The sequence below is a fragment of the Pelobates fuscus genome, chromosome 6 (assembly GCF_036172605.1).
Source record: "Pelobates fuscus isolate aPelFus1 chromosome 6, aPelFus1.pri, whole genome shotgun sequence".
In the NCBI taxonomy this organism is placed as follows: domain Eukaryota; kingdom Metazoa; phylum Chordata; class Amphibia; order Anura; family Pelobatidae; genus Pelobates; species Pelobates fuscus.
The window spans coordinates 192,791,642-192,815,577 of NC_086322.1; the positions used below are offsets into that span (position 1 = coordinate 192,791,642).

Below are 23,936 nucleotides of genomic sequence, written 5' to 3' on the forward strand. Positions count from 1 at the left end.
AAGGTCTCCCATTGGCCCCTGTCATGCCACATTCCCCATACAATCACCTTTTGGGGGTGTGGATATGACAGGGGCCAATCAAATTAATTGCTAAGGTATATATACTCACATTTTACCCTTAGTACCTTGCCCTATCGTGGTTTCTGTTTCAGTTCCCTTTAGCGCTTGTTGTGTTCAGTTGTGTTCCTTCGTACTTGACCTTGGCTTTGTTTCTGACTACGTTATCTCTTTATCCTTATCTGTTCTGTTTGCCGGCTTGCTGTTTACTGTGTACCAGACCCCGGCTAGTCCTAGTTTTCGCTGTCTCTTTGTGCCCTTGACCTCGGATTGCTCCTGACTCTGTACTCCTCTCATATACGTCGAGTCCGGCCATTCTAAGGTCCGGTAGACGTATCTCCCCTCTGTGAAATACAGGGTGATGGTGAAGCGCTATATTTTACTCTAGATGTGGAAACAAGAGATAATTCTGAAGAAGTGTGAATGTACCTGAATAAGATCGTTTCTTGAAACCTTAACCCTGGTATAATTTCCTTAAAAGTACAAACACAAAAAACATATCATAGCATAAAACTGTAAAATATGCAATGCAATATCTATATGAGAAAATTCCCACTCACACTCTGAAGAGCCAAAAGATTTTAGCTCAGTTCTTGCGCATGCAGGGTCCGTAAAGGCGACCCTCTCCCTTCTTGGGAACCTTTATCCTTCTTATTTTCAATCTAGGATACAGAGCATATATAGTGCAGTACCTTTAATATATTTATAAAATCGATAAAATATTAGATGAGGTACTCACAAACCCAGAGCCTTCAGAATAGGCTCAATGGAACAGCATATGTGGTTCAGGACCACACACCTTCTTTCTTGTAGCAGGAAAAATTTGCCAAATAGTATTAAGTAAAAAAATTATATTTATTACACTATCACTTTAAAACAGTATCTATACAAATATTCACTATATAGGCAAAAAATAAAAGAGTCCAATAATTGTAGTTTCCAGGACGCGTTTCGCCAGATAGGCTTCCTCAGCTGGATCAAAAAGTCTTTATGAAGATCCTTGGACTGGTTCCTGCTTTATATACCTTTCTCGTAGTTGAAATAATTGCTCTATGGGCTCTTTAATTTCGCGGGCTATCGTCATGGCAACGGCGATGCCCTGCGTTTCAAGCCTCTTTTGCATTTTTGCTTCCGCGTTCGTCACTTCCGGTATGACGTGTTTCCGTTGTTTTCATGCGTTCCACCTTGCGGTTCATTTGTAGGTGTTTCCGGATCGGCATGGTTACAGAGGGAGAGAGGATGAGAATACATTCCGAGGAAATTCAATAGCATATTCTTTTTTTAAAAGCTTATGTCGGTATGATACACCGTAATCTTTGTTTTCATTCGTTCTCTTTATCAATAATACATATTGTAATGCTTTAAGTATTATCAATGTTTATCTCACAGACTATATATTTATGATTGCTTATTTTATTTTGAATAAAAGATATAAACCCTCATTATGAATGGCTTTCTATACGTTTGTAAATCTTAAAGGTATCGATTGTATACACTTATATCTCTTAAAAAATAAATAAAAATAAAAATTAGAATAAAAATATCCATAAGACTAGACCACTCTAAGTGCAAATTTTGTACTTATAATAATATCAAAATAAGACATGAAGCATTCATAGACACAGGATGGGTCAATAAATTGTGCAGATTAGGACAAACCACTATGGGGTTTAGGGTACAGTATGTTTAAAATTAAATACGTAACTGAAAGTGCACAGATTAAAACAAACCACTTAAGGTGCTTAGCATGGATTTAAAATACCGTACATAATATTAAAAAGTGATAAACGAAGTGTCTTATTTAAAAACGAAATACTTTCCCCTTAAAATGCTTCATAACAGTCAGAGTCGTCACCATAATATATAACACTATAAAACTATATAGGTCTAAAAGATGTGTCTCTCAACTTACGTTGTTATTATAAAAATACGTTGTTATTATAAAAATAAATACCCTATTTTCTGTATAAACAATATATAAAAGAGGATAAAAAATATATATATGGGTAAAAAAATTTGGACAGTAAAGGAGAGGGGGCAAGAGGGTGGTGGTCTATTTAAGGAAATGGCACATCTCAAAATCTGCGTTCAACCCGTTTGGAATTAGGGTATTAAGTTTAAAAATCCACTCCATTTCTTGCTTGCTCATTTTTGCATCGAAATTTCCTCCCCTCCAATCCTTATCTACCTTTTTTATGCCTAGAAATGTAGTATTTTTAAACTCACAATTGTGAAAAGATTTATAATGTAATGAGACACTATGGTTTTCAAATCCTTTTGTAACATTCCGGCCATGTTCCTCTATTCTGATGTGTAGGGCTCTAGTAGTTTTTCCCACATAGCAGAGGCCACAGGGGCATATTAGTGCATAAATCAAGTTCTTCGAGTGGCAAGTTAGCAAATCTTTAATCGGATACTCTATACCATCTTTATTCGTGAACATTTTAATATGTCTCTTTTTATTTGTAGTCCTTTTGCAAGCCAGGCATTGGCCGCAGCCAAAGAAACCTTTGTCGGAATTAAAAAATGAGTTCTCTGTTTTTTTCTTTCTTATAAAACTTGATGTCAGGGTTGTACGCAGATTGTTTACCCCTCTATGTATGAACCTGGGCTTATCCGGGAGGAATGTTTTGACAATGGGGTCTTGAAGTAGGATTGGCCAAAATTTAGAAATGATCTTTCTTACTTTAAAATTATCCGTACTAAAATTACATATGAAGGGTATTTCTTTCATTTGGTTTTCTTTTTTCTCTTTATATATTAAAAGGTTGTTTCTTTCCACTCCCTTCACTTCCTCTCTAGCTTTTTCCAATTTTTGTTCGTTGTATCCCTTTTCTAAAAAATCGTGTTTAATCTTGTCTGATTGGGTTTTAAAAACATTCAAATCAGTGCAATTCCGCCGAATTCTTAAAAATTGGCCTTTCGGAGCGTTTTCCAGCCAAGGTGAAAAATGGCAACTTTCTCTTTCTATATAACTATTTGCTTCTACGGCTTCTTATCTCCCCTCTGTGTTGTCTTCTGTTGAATTGAATCCTGCGTGTTGGGGTATATTTTCGTTACACTAACAGATTTAAGTCTTTGAATTTCTGAAAATAATCCAGAAAATTTTCATCTAGCTGTGCTACTACAAATTCAGATTTCAGTGAACAAATACTTAAATCTACAAAAAAAGAGACATACATGGTATTCATGTTTTTTTATTTTTTTTGTATGACACATAACAAGTGTGTGAAAAAGGCAAAACCGGAATATTAGTGTGTATAGTGTTTCTGTCTGTAGTCTAATAATACTTATTTCATTAAATATTTTACAGTAAAGCTGTGATTTCTCTGTAAATTACACCATTAAATAAAAAAAAACAAAAAACTGAAAATCACTTAAACTTGTGTTAACCTTTTTATGTGATAATATCAAAATCTACTTCAATCCAGGCAAAGACAGGGCACACGTTGCAAATATGGTGGAGAAAAATAAATATTTTTTCATCTTAGTATGATTTCTCTATGCTGACTGTAAGGTGTGAAAGACATAACTCATTACTATAAATTAAAAGAAGCTAAGATGAGGAATCTAAGTTGTAGGATAAATAGGATTTATACAGTTAATTTTTTTTCACACCTCACAAATAGATATTTGATAAACATAGGAAGTCAATAAGCATAGTGGGAAGAGAATGTTCCCCTTTAAATAATCCCATCGTGCCGGAATGTGTTAACAATGCACGTATGCATAAAATGTGAATTAAACCGCGCACTAACTAATATAATATAGATATTTTAGTGGACACCTACATTACATCAGATGTTCTTTCTCATATCTTGGTATGTTTTAAATGAGTTTGAATGTGATAAAGAATAAACATTTTATATTGTTGCTTGTAGCATATTGCCGAGGAAGGAAAAGGAGAAAAACATCAAAGGTCACTTTATTTTCTGAATATCAGGACAAGAACTAAGTAGCTAGGAAAATAGTGGTATAGCCTTCCGGTGCAAAGTATCCATGGGAACAGAAGTATCCAAGGGAGAAATATGTTCTAAACTGTTTTTACACAGGGACATTGTACCTTAGTTCACCTTCACAGTCACTGATACAATGTACTGGTTCAGAGGTAGGCAACTTTCAGCACCCCAGATGTTTTGGACTACATCTCCCATAATGCTGGCAAAGCACCAAGGGAGTTGTAGTCCACAACATCTGGAGTGCTTAAGGTTGCCTACCCCCGTACTGGTTAATTCAAAATTTTAAAGGAACACTATAGAGGCAGGAATAAAAACGTATTCAGACACTATATTGCAGGAATCAGCATTTAGGCCTCTGGATCACCTATGCGTGGAGATTAAAGCTGGGTGTACCAACTTTTTTACTATGCCGTGTTGAGACTGCGTGGTGACGCATCCATGGATTAGATCATCAAAATTTGATGGTTTCAGTCTAAGCAATGCTTTCTAATAAGAAAGCATTGGGAGGGTATTGCATATACGCAGCAAAACAGCATGCCGGGCCAATCAGCTTCTTCTCATAGAGATGCATTTAATCAATGGGAACTCTATGGGCAACGTTCAGCGCCTCCATGCACGGAGATGCAGAATGCCAGTGATGAATAAAAACTAGCCAGCAATGTAAACACTGCCTTTTCTTTGAAAAGTACTAAGGGTGCAGAGACAGGCTATAGACACAAGAACCACTAAAGTTAGCTTGTAGTGGTTCTGGTGACTATAGTGTCCCTTTAATGTAATTCTTCTCATAGAGCAGAGTCTGCACTTAGCTAACATTATCCTATCAATGGCTTTGCTTTTTAAGAAATGGCTTTGCAATTTAAGGAATTGGCTGAGGAATCATGATCATTATTTTGCAATGTATGCTTTTCACTTGCATTTCTATTGTTTAAAGGACCACTCTAGTGCCAGGAAAGCATACTAGTTTTCCTGGCACTAGAGTGCCCTGAGGGTGCCCCCACCCTCAGGGACCCCCTCCCGCCCGGCTCTGGAAAGGGGAAGGGGTAAAAACTTACCTTTTTCCAGCGCTGGGCGGAGAGATCTCCTCCTGCTCTCCTCCTCTTCTCCTCCCCGTCGGCTGAATGCGCACGCGCGGCAAGAGCTGCGCGCGCATTCAGCCGGTCACATAGGAAAGCATTCACAATGCTTTCCTATGGACGCTGGCGTGCTCTCACTGTGAAAATCACAGTGAGAAGCACGCAAGCGCCTCTAGTGGCTGTCAATGAGACAGCCACTAGAGGACATAGGGGGAAGGCTTAACCCATTCATAAACATAGCAGTTTCTCTGAAACTGCTATGTTTATGAAAAAATGGGTTAACCCTAGAAGGACCTGGCACCCAGACCACTTCATTAAGCTGAAGTGGTCTGGGTGCCTAGAGTGGTCCTTTAATTAATCTTTTTACTCTTAGACAATAATTATTTTTTATAATTTATTTTTTTAAGGTAATGGAAAATTCTGGGCTATGCTGTGCTATGGCTGGCTACCCTCTTTGGGGTCACAGTTCACCTTTGTAGTAGTAAAGAATTTCTTTAACCTGCCTTAATTTTTTTGCACTTAAAAACTGTTAAATAAAAATATGTATCCATTAATTGGCATCTAAATACAGTGCTAGACTACATATTATTATATTAAGATGTTTTACCATATTTCTTTAATGGTTCGCTTAGGTTTTAGATTTAAATACTTCAGTTATATCTGTTTCGAAGCTAATATAAAATTAGCTCATTAAGTTACATTTTGAAGTCAGAAATTGAGATGGGGTGATCTAAGATGATTTATTCTTCAGGAAGCAGTGGTTAGTACAGTTAGAGCAAAAATAAATGGTGATTTGCGATAATACTGAAAGCCTGGGACAATGAAAGACCATGCTTTAATCCCGCAAATTGTCTGCCGCTGGTGTCTAGATTAAATCACGTATACATGTAAAAAAGGAATAATTGAAGGAGAAATAACATAATTCTGCTGTGTCATAGCACTTAAATACAGCAGAACACTATCTGCAAGTAAACAGATTAGAAGCTTTCTCAGATAGTAGGTAAATGAACTTGAGGTCCAAGAAACAGGCAGCAAATACAACATCCAGTGTGGAACCAATACTGACATACAAATTGTTTAATACATTTTTTTTTACAAAGGTGAAAATATGTAAACTAGAGACACAATTTTGCATATTCCACACCATAGTATCTGTATGAATTCAGCAGTAAATATTACTTTTTTCTAATTTCTACCTTAAAATGTGCAATTCCCTTGTCAGTTCTTCACATTTCTGTTTGGTGACTAAAGCCCTCAGGGTTTTTTTATGAAACAGTCACAAGGTGATTACTCACTGTCACTTTGTGCTGTATCACATATTTTATTCTTGTAAGTGCATTTAAGCTTCAACCTTTCCTGTATTTTTCAAAAACCAAAAACCTTTTTCTTACAAAAAAATAATACTATTTTGCATATTCGAATAAATAGTGTAAATGCTTCGTATTTAAAGTAGATATGAATATATGGCATTGCTTAAACTGAAAAAATGAAACACCTTGCATTTATTCCATGAACAATAACTAAATGGATGATGGATATTCTAAGGGAATTAGCCACTGCAGCTTATAATGGTGGTTATGCTGGTGAGATAATTAATTTCACTTCCTGTTCATCTGTACAAATTTACCTTCAATAATCACAGTTTATCCTAACCATCCATATTTGGATAGATTAATGCAGATACTTAGGAAGTAAAATATCTCGATATCTCAATGGTGGAAACAGAAGAAGTGGTCTTTGAGTGTGGAAAAATGGTCAAACAACTTGAAATAACCTACAGGGACTTCACCCAAAGACTCATTGTGCCATGATCACCACAATAACCTGTAGTCATTATAATGCTTTGAATGTCACTTCAAAGACCATATTGTAATGAAGACATGTTTGGTATCAAGTCTACTATGCGTTAAAATCTGTGGCCCTTTCATATACCTACTCCAAATTGTACGTTTGTTAGAAATATAAAGCAAAATTTAATATCCTTTCTCTGGAGCTAGGGAAAAACATTAATACTCATCCAATTGAGCTGAGCATTATTTCAGTAATAACATTCCACTTGAGCACTTTCTGCGTATCTCAGCCGCATACTGTCCTGATAACTCGTGTTCAAAATTATATGCCTGGCCATTCTTGTTTCGACCAGATCAATGCTACAGATTATTATTCAAGTGGCAGCTCTGACAAAACTTATTATTTTCATGTGGCTCTGTACTACAGATGCATTCTTCACAATGAATTGGCTGTTGGACACATTTTAATCTTCTTATATCCCACCGGAACATGCACAGCATTGCAAGGTTCTTCAGGATAGAACGTGTGAAATGATTATATTCGCAAATCAAACCCAAACTGAAATGTAATACAAATGTATCAAATAATGTCCATTTCAACTACTTCCATCAGCTCCAGCCCCCACTTACCATGGCCCTTAAACTCCTCTCCAGTACAGTCAAAAGGTCTAATTGACAAGGCCATTTCCCACTTCATTATGTTAAGTGCCCTCTACATCATGAGGCCTGCTGGTTTGTTTACAGATTGGAACCTTACATGGACAGCATTTTAGACTTACATGACAGTAACACAGATTTGCAATGTAGACACAGAAATTGACTTAAAAATTTAAAAAAAATAGTAAAATCTACCACACTTATCCAAAGCATTACTTTTTAGAGTTAAGTACATTAAATATTGTGCAAAGTAGATTCCATACTGTTTATATTGTGTAAACATTGTGTCTGGTTTAAACCAGTTTGTACGTTGTTTTCTCTAGATTTAGTGTGTGTGGTCTAATTTGCGTATATGTGACTTGTCAGGCTTTGCTTAACTCAATCTTATATAGTTTATAAGTGGGTGTAAAAAAACATATATATATATATTTAACATTTATATTTTAGGCGTGTGTGGTATAGAGCTTTATTAGCGGTCTAATAATTCTTGTCATAATCGTTTTGTGTTGATAATTTTATTTTGGGTATTTCAGATTTGTATAATTTAAACATAAAACCCATGCGCCACTCAACATAAATTATACCCCATATTCAGTTATGTTCATATTCCCCCCACTAAAATCCCAAAGCAGTCGTATCTTTCCTTCCATTTTCAAAGCACAGTTTTAACATGTTACTTGATGGTGCATTGAATACAGGCACAGATGTCATCATTAGCAACAGATATTGTCAGGCCTGCATACATTGCAGAAGTTTTTCCAATGATACTTCATAAAAAGTCTTGATAAGCAGAAACTGACTGTTTTATGAAAACAAAATCAGTGTGAATACAAATAATTTTTCATATGTAAAATACAGTAAACGAAATGAGAAATAAACCCAGAAAAAAATTAAATAAATCTCCCCAAATCAAACATTTTTCTTCTTTGCAATGTTTAATAAACACATGTTCCCTTTTCTCTGCTTTTCACAAATTGTGCAGCTTCAACTATACCTGGTTTCTTGCAACTATTTTCCAAGATAAATTTGTAGTGGGCCCCAACTGATTTCTCTTTAAATTAATCTACTCTGCATCCTATTATACAGCACGTCTGTTTTAAGTGCTGTTCGATTTTGCAAATATGACTTGTCACAGTGATGTGTGTTGACCTGCTACCCACAGAGCTCTATGTCAGTTCAGGATGTAGTCTTTAATGACAGAAGGTTGTGGCCTATTATTGCAAAAGCTTGAGATGAATGATTTTCGCAGTCTGTTTCTGTAGGCCACTAGCAACTTTGACTTTTGACCTTGGCTTCAATGTAGTTTCTTTCCTACTTAAAAAGAACAATGATGTCTCCTACCCAGAAGTTGTGAGGTTAAAGGATGTGTATTTATAAATATACACATGCCGAAAGAGGGGATAGATAAACAGAGAGTGAGTAAATATACATATTGACAAAGTGTGCATTATGCAGTTGAAAGGTTCTGGAGACATCATAAACCACGAGACTCAAGGTCTCCGGCAAGACGCTATCATTTTATTACACATTTTTATATAAAATATTGAAATAAAATAAATAATTTTCAAATTATGTAATATTTTTGGATACACTTTCAAAATATTTTTTTTCAAATTATTTAAATAGAAAAAACTAAAAATATATATATAAAATATAGTAACATAAAAAAAAATCTAAATATTTTTAAGTTTTAAGTTTATCCCAAAATATTACATAATTTGAAAAGCTTACACAAAAATGTTAAATCAAGACCTAAATAGGATACAGACATTAGCATTTTTTATTTTTAACTTTCTTAAGTGCTGGGCCTTCCTTAATACCATTCATTGCCTTCATTGTTTTTCTTCTCAGAACTGTTTGTGCATGCTCAATCATTGCTGCATAGGTTATTAATACAACATCACATGTGTTTTATTCGTGTGTGAAATCCTTTTGTTCTGAGTTAGAGCTTTTGTTTTGAGATTTTCTTTTCTCGTGATCAAGGCATAGAACAGGCAAAAAAAGAAAATAAGAGAATTCACTGGAGTCTTTTCTAAGACATTGTGCATTTGGGGAAGTCATTAAATAGAATGAGGTCAAAAATGTGTAGCATTAGTTTATAACATACAACAATTGTTTTATACTGATTTCTCTTTATCCTCCACTGCCAGCATTGATATTCTGTAGTTGATTCTTGTCACATTAGAATTTTATGTTCTTTTTTGTAAAGTACGCCTGTTACAGAAACTGATCCCTAGTGATCTCCGCTTTACTGTGCACTTGTCAAGACGGTCATATTTCTCGAATGGCTGTCTCCACTGAAGAAGTGGTGTGGAGGTCATAACTTTCTTAAAAGAGACTGTTTGCTTTACAACAATGGGAGTTACTTCAACAGAACAAGACCATGAATGTGACACATAAAGAATGATGAAGGAAGGCACTTGACAGGCACACAGTCGGATTTGCCGGCATTTGCGCTCACCTTACCCAACCCCCATAAAGACACGGACACAGGTTATATTGTTGGAAGTATTAGTCCACAGCTTTATTAGATTATAAATAAAATAATTAAGGAATAACAAATGGGGTAATTGCCAACAGACCTTATTAAAGTTAACACCCCCATGTACATAACATTCCCCTGGCAATGACCCCCCAATAATAACAATAGATAACAATCCAAATAACATGTTAATACAAAAACTGGCCGCCCAATATAGCCACATTTCCACCTGGTTAAATTGTATGGGCGTACCGAGACACCGCTACCCAACATATCAATTGTAGGGGTGTACCAAGACACCGCTACCTACCATATCACTTGTAGAGGTGTACCAAGACACCGCTACCCACCATATCAATTGTAGGGGTGTGCCAAGTCACCACTACCCACCATATCCATTGTAGGGGTGTACCAAGACACCACCACACCCTCAGGTTCGGAGCCACCGACGAGCTCGAACCTACCAACCACGTGCAACACTGTCCAATCCACACTAAAACCACAGGATGCCCCCTTTCTCCTCCACCTGCCCTCCGATTTAACCAGGCCATTCCCCGCCGCTGTGAAAAAAAACGGGAAATCGCTTAACCTAACCAAATACAGGGAGGGTGGGAAGGACAACTGCCTACCTCCTGGCTCTGTCAAGGCCTATTCCTCTTAGCTGCGCTGATCCATGGGCTACAACAGAGCTGTAATGCACGCTTTACTGAGCACATGATTCCTGTACTGTACATTAATAGTTCCCTATGAGTCTGTATCATTAGCAAAGCAAGGTACAGCAAAATATAACACTTTTTTTTAGCATTATTTTTTAGAATTTTAATGTGTTTTCAGGTTGCAGTTATGTGTGCTGCATACTTATATGAGCATTCTCTAGAAGAAATGCTAATCTATTGAGCTCTTTATACAAAGCTAAAGTAAGGTTAAATGATCACTTTAGGGTCAGGAACAAAAGTAAAAATCTTACTGTATTCAAGACAGAAGCTGTAAATCTGCATGCTGTTAGACTCAGAAAAACAAGCAGTCTGCTGACATGTGGTTGCCTGATCCAAATCACAGTGCTTCCCCATAGGATTGGCTGAGACTGACAAAGAGGCAGATCAGGGGCAGAACCAGCACAATTCAAACACAGCCCTGGCCAATCAGCATCTCCTCATAGAGATGAATTGAATCAATGAATCTCTATGAGGAAAGTTCAGTGTCTGCATGCATAGGGAGGAGATACTGAATCACAGGATGCTGTGCAGTGCTGCCCTGTGCTCTGCTGACAGCAGATCTGAGTGGATGGAGGCATATTATGCCTCCATCAACTCCAAAGTCCCTCTGGTTCACTCTGAGTGACTGCAACTGGAGGTAAATACAATGTTTACATGAGAAAGGCTGCAGGGAACTATTGTTCTCACCTGAACAACCTCATTAAGCTGAAGTTGTTCAGGTGACTATAGTGTCCCTTTAAGCCATATAACTTATTTAGTAAATGTTTGATGTCTACTGAGATTCTTTATAATGGCTGAGTTCTATAGCTTCCTTTCAATCAAATTATATTGCAAACTACAACCTTTTGTCTAATAGAGCTATTCATTTTAGGGGGGCTTTCCCTTAGTCTACTATAAACAACAAGAGCTCTGTCCTTTTAATCTACAGAGACCATCCACAGGGGCACATATTTACGTGCCAACTCGCTTGGGTCACCTCATTATGTCTCCATTTAAAATACAGGGGTTGATTCACAAACATCAAAAGGAAGTGAATAAAAAAATAAAATAAAAAAAAGCAGCATTTAGAATATAAAAAACAATATGTAACAGTAACAGAGTTGTGGACTTTTTTTTAATAAAAATCTGCTATTTGTTACTTACATTTCAAAATTCAGTTTTTAATTAGATGAGTTTTTTGAGCAGAGCCCTCTGCACCTCTTGTGTCTGTCAACACTACTTTGTATGTAGTATTATTGGAAAGCTGTGCGGAATATGTTGACACTATATAAATTCTTTACAGTTGAGTGTTTAGTGAACAAACCCTTAGATCGTTTAAATAAGGGATTTGGGTATTTGTCTTTAAGGTTAGTTGCAAGTAAACTCAACTAAATCTTTTAAATTAGCCTAATGGTGAAAATGTATTCTTATAATATCAGTATATATTTGAATGAGTGTTTATTAAGTAGCAATGTATTACTGTACATGTGCGCATGCACTGTGCTTACAGCACTGCAAGAGTTAACTCATTTGCACACTTTGCCCAGCGTTTGTCAGTAACGTACGTAGTTTAAAATAAAAAGAAAGTAAGCAAATTAAAAAACCAAACAAACAACTTTTTGTATGTAAAAGAGGATAAGTCCTCTTTAAAGGCACCCTATAGACATGGTCTCAAGATGTATTTTGCCATGCATTTGCACTAGCCTCACAATGCTTTACCATGGGAGAGCATTGGACTGGCTGAGATCATCGATCTCGATGATCTCAGCCAAGGAGTTGGGACAACAGCTCAGAGGCCGGTGCTGTGAGGAGAAGAGTTATGTAAAAGACCTTTTTTTCTTCTGCAGGTATGGAACTAAATGGCCCCCAGGGCACTATTGCATTAGAAATACACATTTTTATTTCTAACTCAATAGTGTCCCTTTAATGCATTGTTTTCTGAATACAAAAGTATAGTGACAGAATGTGTTTAACTTAAATAGAATACTTTTATGCTTATTATCTGTATGTTATTAATTCTACTCTGCCGAGCTTCAATACAACATCATTTTTTTCTTTTTTTTGTCCCAGGTTTAAAACACCAGACTAATTACATTTAATTTGTTTTAAATCTTTCATCTCTAGACAGGTCTTCTATGACAATAAAGTGAAGTTTATTCACTACATCTCATTACTTTTCATGCACAGTGATTGCATTCATTATTGTCTAGACCAGACAAATGAAAGTAACAATCTATATGTGAAACACAGATAAATTAAATGGGAATAAGAGAACTGCAATTTTGTAAACAGTGTAGAGCCGTGAGGTTATGACAATTAATTGTCTGAAAGAAGGTTCTAGTCAAAAGTTCCATTTTTTATATTAAATCTGTCCAAGTTTCAGTGCTTTCTTACTGAAATAACTGCAATTAGTCTGTTCTTTCAAAGCAGTCAAAAATCTATGCACTTTTAGTTTGCTGAAGCTATTTTCTAGTTTATAAACGCCAGTCTTTTGAAGACATACCTTGCTGTTAACATTAAATTGCACTTCAGAAATAATACAATATTTGTAAGTGGTAGGTAATTGTATTATTGTCACATAGCCTTCCAGTTTATTATGGTGTCTATCATGTGTATCGTGTCTATCAAACTATCCGTAAAGTAAACAATGCTCTAATTTGTCCAACTCACTCTAATCTTGGCCTACTAATTGGTTTCCAGAAAAATAACAATTATGGCTTATTTCAATGTCCATGTGAAAACCGTTATATGTTGCTCATCTGACAAGTCTACTACAGTTGTAATCAAAATTATTCAACCCCCATTGAATATCCTGTTTATTTAGCCTTTTAGCTGTTTGCAATGAACAAATCAAACAAAAGCAATTACAATAGCTTAACACAACACATGCTTAAAGTAGTTTACAAATTCAACAGAAATTCAACTTATAATGTCTTCTCCAGTCTCAAAATTAGTCAACCCCTTCATGGCAAGTATTTCGTAGTATCTAGTAGTTACCATTTCGATGTTACGACCTGATGCAAAGAGTTGCATACCCAGGCACCAGCTTCTGGCAGCGTTCCTGAAGAATCTTAGCCCATCAGCAATGGCCTTCAATTCAGTAATATGCATGGGTTTGTGTGCTGCAACCACCTTCTTCAAATCCCACCACAGATTTTCTACGGGGTTCAAGTCAGGTAACTGTGATGGCCACTGTAGAATTTCCTAGGACATCTTTTGCAATTGGGTCTTGTGGAATTTGAGGTATGTCTGTGATTATTGTCTTGTTGGAAGGTACAATGATGCCCAAGCTTCAGCTTCCTCACAGATGGCATGACATATGACATTTTCTCTGTGGATGTGCTGATACTTTAATAAATAAATCCATATTGCCGTCCACACACTACAGGTTTCCAGTGCCAGACGATGCAAAGCCACAGGCTTACCTGTAGGCAGTGTGCTTTTTCTTCTTCCTCCAGACATACTGCTGATCCAGTGGGCCGAAAAGTTCCAGTTTTGTTTCATCACTTCACAGAATAGAATCCCAAAATTTATGTGGCTAATTTATATGATTTTGAGCATATTGGAGCTAACTTATCTTCTACTTTTGGATCACTAGTGGTGTGTTTCTTGGACTTCTGGCATGGAAACCTTCTGGGCTTAATATGTGCCTTATTGTGCTCACTGAAACCTCAGTGCATATTGCCACCAAGTCTTGCTGCAGTTCTTTTGCAGTCACTAGAGGGTTTTTCACAACCTGCCTTCTCAGAAATCTGATTGCAGCCATTAATGGCTTTGATATTCGGCCCCATCTAGGTAGTGTAACCACTGTTTCTTCAACTTCTTACTTGCTAACTATGCTTCCAACAGTCTCTTTAGAAATGTTTAGTTCCTTCCCTTCACTATCTTTTTGTATCATGTTCCTTGTTTGTGAAGGGCGTTGATTTCTTCTCTTAACTCTGTGGACCATTCTTTTGACATATTTTTAACATTCAGTCAAATGTGACACTCAACAAACCCCTAGCCAGTTCAGGTATTTCAAGTGTTTCAGCTCAAGCACACATGGTGCAACCAATGAAGTCCTTGAGTAGTTGCATCAGGTGTGCTTGAGACAACACCTGTTTTGCATATATGTGCTGTTGTGAGAGATGCTATTAAGGGGGTTGAATAATTTTGAGACTGGAGAAGTCTTTAATTTTCAGTTGAATTTGGGGAAACCACTTGAAACATTCTTTGTGTTGAGCTATTTTATTTGCTTTTGTTTGATTTGTTCATTGTGAACAGCTGAAAGTCTGTAAATTATGACCCCTAATTTTCAATGGGGGTTGAATAATTTTGATTACAACTGTATATTCTCACTGCAATATTATTATTATTATTATTAGTAGTAGTAGTAGTAGTAGGAGGAGTAGTAGTAGTAGTATTGCCATTTATATAGCGCCAACAGGTTCCGTAGCACTTTACAATATTATAAGAAGGGGGATTTAACTATAAATAGGACAATTACAAAAAACTTACAGGAACAATAGGTTGAAGAGGACCCTGCTCAAACGAGTTTACAGTCTAATATATGCATTTACTGTAGAATTTACAATGCCCGTTGACAAATAATTTATTAACGGTGCAAAATTACATTAAAACAATTGGGAAAATGATACCTAACCAAACCTAAATAAGTATGTCCACAAATCTGTTCTGATCTTATTGCCTGTAACATCATCTAACTATTGAAGAAAACCTTTCATAATTGACCTAATATTTAATAGGAGTCCAAACAGAGAAGTACCATATTGCAGAAAAAAGAAAAAACCTTATTTACTGCACTCATGACATCAAACCTATCTACTATTATCAATGTTGTAACTTGCACTGACTAAAGCAGCAAAGTGCTTCTGCATTCATCAGAACAGACAATGCAGCAAATAGTTATACAAAATTAACCAGATACCAGAGGGGTCCTGTAGGTCTCAAATAAAGTCCCCTACCCATCATGCACATTATATGTGGGGCAAAAATACCAGGTGGAGATTATAAACAAATCTGAATCCCTAAGACCTTCGCTGTTCCCATGCTGGGTGCTACTCCTGGCACTCTATGCCCTGTGGGGTGGTGATATACTAATGAGGGTACTGGACACTGAGTTTTCGCATGACATTAATCTTTCAGCAAATAAATTCAATTAAGGTAACAGATCATATTACAGAATGTTCCTCATTATAACATTATAACCCATTGTGTGTATTTCCATGTACATCTGCTAAACGAGATGCTTCTTCCAACAGGCCACCCATAGAAGACAGCCAGACACTTCTGACTCCAGTAGTGAGCTGCGGTCCACCTGGAGCATTGATGACGCGACCTGTGATTATCACAATGCACCACTGTGCGGAAACCAATGCAGAAGAATGGAAAATCCAACTAAAGGAACAGTCTGGGCAAGGACAGTGGGAGGTGAGTTACTTTTGGCTAGTGATGGCTATCTCTGGCAACAAAAGTAATCATGAAAATGTCTTCACTGTAGATCCCTTTACCTCCATGTACCATGCCACTTCAAAGAACCTATTGTTTCCATCATTGAATTACTTCCATCTTTGTTTCATCATCTCCAAGAGCCCCTTCCTACCTATTGGGAGTAACTCACTACATTCATTATAGATATGTTCTTATCAGTCATCTCCCTTTTTATTTTTTGTGTTTCTCATCATGTCCTCCCAGACCCCTCCACCATTTTACCCACACATTATAAAATCCTTCCTGAAACCTATGTCTATCCCTTGATAAGGCCCTGAACTCTCCTCCCAGCATTCTCTACTTTTAAAACCCAGCACTTCTTTTTAGTGCCACCTCCATTGATTATAGGTCCACTCTCTCTTCAGCCACTCACTCTTTATTTTATGGCACAGATGCCATCTTTTAAGTCCTTACCTGCCTCTCTTCTTCGGACTTTATAAAGGCAGAGATATAATGCTAAGTAAACAAACAAACCAAAAATAACATATATGATTGTTATATTTGCTGATCCTATTCATTTTTCACTTCCCTTTTACTTTACTGGAAACAATATTTATCCACCATATTGCTTTTAATGTTATAATAACAGTAGCGTTATACTGTCATCACACACATTGGACACAGCTATAGCGTAATAATATATATTTCCATTTTGCTATGAGGAGCCCAATTCATCAATATCTGTTCTCTAATTGGATCAGGATTGTGAGGAATGAAGGAAATAAAATAATGCATGACATCTGTAGGTCTGAACACATCATTTCTCCTTTATCATAATATTTAAGGGTGATCTGAACTTCTCCATTACCGCTTCAGTCATTAGTAAAACAATAGTATTTTGGCTAACTTGGCCAGCTGCACAGTACATCTGGTATGGCCAAGATATCCCTGAGTTTCCTTTGGTTTCTAGATTTCCGTAGTGATTGTTAGTGACAAGCATACAACTGAAAGAAGGTCAGGAAAGCTAAATTCTTGATACTAGCGCCACTTAGTGGACAGATTTTGGATCTGCATTTAAATCTGCCTTGTCACTACAGGTTGTCTCCTGATTACGGTTTTATTACTGCATTTACTTGATCGACTTTCCCACCTCTCCCGGGAATGCCTGCAGGTCATTCGTGATATCTTTATTTGGATGCATTGCTTGCAACAGATATTTACCACAGCTGCTCATACACATTAAAAACCATATCTGTGAAAGACTAACCACAGGAGGCACCAGTATCTTATAGACCATATCTCACACCATGCCACATGCACATGGTTATTTTGGTATGTTTTAGCACTTACTGATTTTATATCAGTATTTCATATTGGCAGCTATGTTTAAAAAAAAACAAAACAACAACATTTATATTTAATTCATGTTGTGAAACATTTTACATTTTGATTATAAAAAATCAGCAATGCAGCATAATATTTATTTTATATTTAAGGATTTTTTTTCTATTAAATGATTTAGACCCCTTGGGGAAAAAAAAAAAAAAAACACTTGTTATATAAATGTTTTTTTGTTTTTATTTATAATTATTTAATTTAAAATAAAATATTTATTGAAACAATTTCCCATTGGACTATAGACAGCAACATCATACAAAGTTATGTAAATATATTTTTAGAATTGTTAATTTTGCTCTTACGATATTTATTGAAGTAATATATCATCGGGCAACAGACCGCAGCATCATATGCAGCTATATTATACTATGCTTTAATTTTATTATCTTTCTTTTTTATCTTAAAAAGGAACAGTCCCTTGCCGGGATTTAAAATTGTTTACTCATCCTGTATATTATATTTACCATGTATGTTTTTATAAGTGGTGAAAAATAAAAGATAATGCTTCATCCACATGTACATTGTACACATACTTGTGTTATTCTGGGGCCTGTTGTACGTTTTGAGGTATATGAAACATTCTGACCAGTATTACTGTGTCTGGTTTGAGACCCCTTTGATTAAAGGGACACTATAGGGACACTATAACTTTTTCATCTCATTGGATTGTTACAGTGCCTTTATTTCTCTGTCCTTGTTCCTCCATTCAATGTTTAACCATTTTGGAGCAGTTAAACACTAAATAAGAGTCTCTGGCCAACCGCAGTCCAGATTCTACTGGAAATATGGTAAGGCAGAGATTACACAATTACTTCTAGTCATACCAATTCATACCAGCAATGGGCACTGTGATCGTCTCTGTTTAAAACTGAATGGATGGACAGCTCCAGGGGACTCCAGACATGATAACCACTTTAAAGAGATGCAGCAGTTTCTGTGCTTACCGTGTTCCTTTAAGATTGTCCATTAACATAAATGTAATTTTTCATATGAAAGCTGCTGACCTCTAGTGGCTGCTACAAAAATAGCAGAACTGGGCCTAGTATTGATGCCATCTGATTTTTAACCCCTTAAGGACACAACTTCATAAATAAACTTCCTCCTTTTCCATCATGTGTCCTTAAGGGGTTAAGATCTCTTGTAATAACTATAAAATATTTTTATTTTAGATGAGCTCCTCATAGCATAATAAAATATTCGGCAATGTTGTACAGTGGGCAGGCATATCATTTACTGCTTGTAACATCTTTTACCGTTTTACCGTGTAAAAATGATATGTGAAAGGCTTGCACTATAATGTATTATTCACTTTAATGGGTATCATATACTGCAGAGAGGAGACAATCAGTTTCATCATATTTCTTAATTAACTCAAACTTAATTAGATTATTCCGCAATTTGTATTATAATTGTTTAACCCAAATTGTGATAAAAAGACAGGATGAACTAATGAACATCAATTTGTGTTTTTTTTTTCCTCCGTACTTTGCTATAAAGAATGTTGTGGTTGTTGGAGAGGAAAATTTCACCACTCCTTGTTACATCCAATTGGATTCAGAGGCCTGTCACATACTCACAGAGACTCTAAGCACCTATGCATTGGTGGGACAGTCTACTAGCAAATCATCAGCCAAGAGACTTAATTTAGCGATATTCGGACCAACAACCTGCACATCTCTGGAATACAGCATTCGAGTTTATTGCTTGGATGATACTCAGGATGCACTTAAGGTATGTTAACATCAATTTATAAACACAAACATACACAGACACACACATTAGTTATCATTACAACATAGTACTCGTGAACATAGTCTGTTTTGCAACATTTCTATCTACAAAAGTATTCCCTATTGAACTTCACTATATAAATATATATGATTTTTCTTATATAAAGTGCTATTATATTGAGTGCTTCTATTATTTACAATTACAACAATACAATAATCACTTTGACAACATCATTTGATATGTACTTTTGAGAGTTTGCCACTAATAGATAGGTATAGCATGAAAATGTATGGAAATTGTTTTAGCTTTATTGAGCTGAAGATATCTAAAAATATACACATAAATGCATTTTTATGCGTGCAGCTGAAACCTAAGTAATTTTAAGTAAACCTTTTACTAGGCCACTGAGTGAGCTTTGTAGTCCACAGAGATAGGTGTTTCTGTGGACCCTAAGCAAATTTTACCACAATCTTACATATACATCAAAATCAGAAACTCTTTAACAGTGTACATTGTCAGTATAAATCAATGTTATTGAGTACATGTGTGGCTAAAGTCCCAGGAAATGTAGTAAGGATCAGTGCCTGTTTTAGGCCTTTAGGCCTAAAACATCCATGTATAGTGTGTGTGTGTGTCATCCATGTATAGTGTGTGTGTGTGTGTGTATAGGAGTGTAGTGATTGTATAGTGGATTTATTAAATTAACAATGATTTAAAAACAAATATTCATTCCTCCTTTCCTGTTGTTACCTAGTTGGGAGAGGAGCATGCTGATCTGAATCTGGTCTGCCCCTCCACTGGGTACAGACCATGCGTAACTGTCTCGCAAGCTCAGGGACTTGCAGTGTCTTGTGGTAATCTGCGGCAGCGCTTATGGTCTGCAGCCAAAAAAAGTGCAGGCCAGACTGCCTCCCCTACATTATCGAGGAGCAGACTAAGTATGTCACATAATACTGTGAGTGGGTTTGCTTTGGAGCTCTGGATTATACTTATTTACCTTGACCTCTTTGGAATAAAAATGTGTTGTAATGCGCTACTTCTCCATTTATCACAGAGCTCCACAACAATAAAACTCCCAGTAATGTGTCTATTAGTGTATCACCAAGCTCCCTAACTATAAAACACAGAGTAATGTGCATTTTATATATCAGAGCTCCACTGTAATACATCTCACTATAATATGATGTAATGCTTGTGTTGTCTGTGTATGTGATAGGTGTGATGACTGTGTGCGATATGTATGCTATGTGTTGGCTGTGTGTGATATTTGTTCTGGGTTTATTGGCTGTGTGCAATGGGTATGTATGCATTTAGGCCTATGTGTGAATGCAGGTGTATATTTTAGCAGAGTCATGTGTGCACATTCCCACAGTCAGATGCACACAGTTATACATATACACTGTCAAATCCACCACATGCACACAGTCGCAGGCAGAAAGTCACACACAGGATCAGGCAGAAACACACAGGTACAGGCAGTAACATACATACACAGTTACAGGCAGATAAACACACTAACATACAATTACAGGCAGACAGCCACACACACACACACATAAACACATGCAGACAGTCACACACACAGACATGCACATACATACACACAGGCAGCCACACACATACACACAGGCAGCCACACACATACACACAGGCAGCCACACACACACACACAGAGGCAGACAGCCATACACACACAGAAAGACATGCACACACACAGAGGCAGACAGCCACACACACACACACACACACACACACACACAGGCAGACAGTCACATACAGGCAGTCACACACACATGTATATTTTTTTTTTTATAATCCTGGCTGGCCATGTGTGAGCTGTGTCGGCCGCATGGCGCCCCCTGCTCCCATGGCACCCTGTGCAGCCGCACATCTCGCTCACCCCTAAGGCCGGCCCTGGTAGGGATAACTTTGTGAGGTACACAGAAAACTTAGGCAGAAAGTTATTCATTGGAAGTAGTATTTATAATACTATTACTTAATGTTGTCCTGCGATGCCAGCAGTAACAAATATGACACCATACAGAGAAAAAACTATGGAGCTCATGTAATGTTACGGATAGAACTGGGGTATAAAGAAAGAATGGATATTTTAATTTGAGATGTGAAAAATGTATTCATCCAGGTATAGATTACTTAATAAGATACAGAGTCATGTTTTCACAGATGGTATCAGACAACTTTTATGCAAAGGGAATGGAATTAATGTTAGCAAAATCTAGTAAAGTATCAACCAAGAGCAAGGGAAAGCGGTAAAGTGTAACAGTAAGTCATGTTGTAATTAACAAGATTCAAGGATACAGAGTAGCAGCTCCCTCTCGAAGAACCACTTGACAAGTGAAACACGTCAGTGTTCTTTGTTTCTGCTGGGGGCTGTGTCACTTAAGGATACTCCTTAGACATTTTTTATTTTGATGATACTTGAGCAACTTCATTGCTTGGCACACATTTAGTCTTTTTTTTTTTTTTTGCAAGTAAAGATAATGTACTGTCTTGGACATGTATCTAAAATAACAAGACATAAAAGAACCATAGGGTAATATTGTCATAAATATATGCAAAGCCCATATGTAACTGGTTAAACTCACACGTTGCTGAGTCACTTAAAAAAGCTGACTCAGACTATAGACTTGTAGCGGAGATAAACCTTTTAGAGCAGGACGTTCTGTGTTGGTCTAGATGAATCCTCCCTGGATGTAGTCTGTACAATTAGTCCAGGATACAGGATCAAATAAATACTTGTTTATTGATACAAGATAAAAAAATATAAATAAAAACCAATAACAGAAAAATGTCCATAAAATGAGCCACGACGCGTTTCGTCGATAAAGCCTTCCTCAAGTGGTGCTGTACGTCTATCTCCACTGTTCCTGTCTTTATACAGGAAATTTGGCTCCCATCACCGCAACTTCTGTACCTTTCTACTTCCGTTTTCGTCATCTTTCGTCGTCCGACGTCTTCATGACGTCACTTCGGTGCCGTATACCGGAATGGTTGTGGGCGCCATTTTAAAAAGTCCGATATAGGAATAAGTGCCAGTCTATTGCCAAGTCCTTATATTTTATAAAGTGCAAAAGCATTGATCATTGTAATAATAAATAAACCTACTAAAAGGGAAAAAAATATAGAGGGAATGTTATCAGAAAAAGGGAGTTATACAGAGAAAATACAGTTATAAGTATAAAAGCATAAATACACTAAAATAATTGAATAAGAACTCTTAGGGGAAATATAAGACACAGATTATTATATACATGAATTAATTTCAAAGTCTGCATTCAGACCATGTGGGGACAGTGATTCCATATTAAAAATCCATTTCATCTCAGTTTTGAGATACTGAGGAGGCTTTCAATATTTCCTCCTCTCCAATGTACTTTAACTGCTTCTATTCCCACAAACTCTATACCATTTGCATTACATTTCAGTATATTGGCAAAACATCTAGAACACTAAAAAATAAGAATCAGGAAACATATTTATAACATTAACAGGAAATTTACCCTGAACAGTGTATCAAAACATTTTTTGGAAGTCCATGGGGGTAATGCAAATGGTATAGAGTTTGTGGGAATAAATACATGTCCAAGACAGTACTTGTAAACTTTTTATACTGCATGTAATGAGTGCTCACACCATTATCTTTACTTGCACTTTGTATATCCTTGTGTGTTAGAGTGATCACACTAGGTGATAGCAGCACCACAATATTTTTTGCACTTTTTTCCTGACTTCAACTTTTATTTTTGTTACCACACCAGATAGAAATAGGGAACTTAGCTTGCTTATTTTCTGCTCACTATTGAGATACAAGTGCCCTTGAAGGCACATTTAGTGGCATATTTATTGGGCCTGTTTTACTAAGCCACCTTGTTCACCTTGTCCACTATTTTGGCATGCCTCTAAGCCCTTTAGGTATGAGAGTCAGGAATCTTACTCATACCGTAAAATACGCTGATGTCGCTTGCATGAACAGCACGGTCACTGTTGACCACAGAGAATCATTGTATTCAATGATTCTCCATGACAGAATCTTAGGCTTATTGAGTGCTGCACATGCACCTAAGGTGCCCAATGCTGAGCATTTGATTGGTTCGTCATCCTGGAGGCACACCTACAGGATGACTTAATTAAAGAAGGAGCTTGCGGCAGTGCTGAGGGAGACTAGACGCTGGAGAAGGGTGAGTATTTTGTTTAAATTTCTTTTATTTTACTTTTATTTACTCATTACAGGGGGCAGTGGCGTACATACCGGGGTCGCAGGGGTCGCGGCTGCGACCGGGCCCGGCCCACCAGGGGGCCCGGCCGCCCTGCGACTCCGGTATGTATGTCACTGGGCCAGCCTCTTCTCCTGGGGGGCCCAAGAGCCGGCCACCTCAGGGCCCCCCGAGGCTGGCCCTGCTGTCACCCGGCTGGCCGGTCCTGCAGGCGCGCGAGGGAGCACTGTCTCCTAGGTGATTCCTCTTCAGCTCCCTCGCGCACCGCACTGATACCGGAGCCGGAAGATGACGTCATCTTCCGGCTCCGGTATCAGTGCGGCGCGCGAGGGAGCTGAAGAGGAAGCACACAGGAGACAGTGCTCCCTCGCGCGCCCGCAGGACCGGCCAGCCTGACTGCCCGCCGGGTGACCGGCCCCCCAGGAGCCC

The 23,936-nt window shown here is 37.2% G+C and overlaps 1 protein-coding gene across 1 annotated transcript in view; it reads left to right on the forward strand.

Moving 5' to 3' along the window:
* UNC5C (unc-5 netrin receptor C) overlaps nt 1–23,936 on the forward strand; it is a 346,592-nt gene that overhangs the window by 308,930 nt on the left and 13,726 nt on the right. Inside the window, exons 13-14 of the mRNA XM_063458624.1 lie at nt 15,975–16,143; nt 19,039–19,272. Of these exons, the coding sequence (XP_063314694.1) occupies nt 15,975–16,143; nt 19,039–19,272 (403 nt within the window). The remainder of the gene's footprint in view (nt 1–15,974; nt 16,144–19,038; nt 19,273–23,936) is intronic.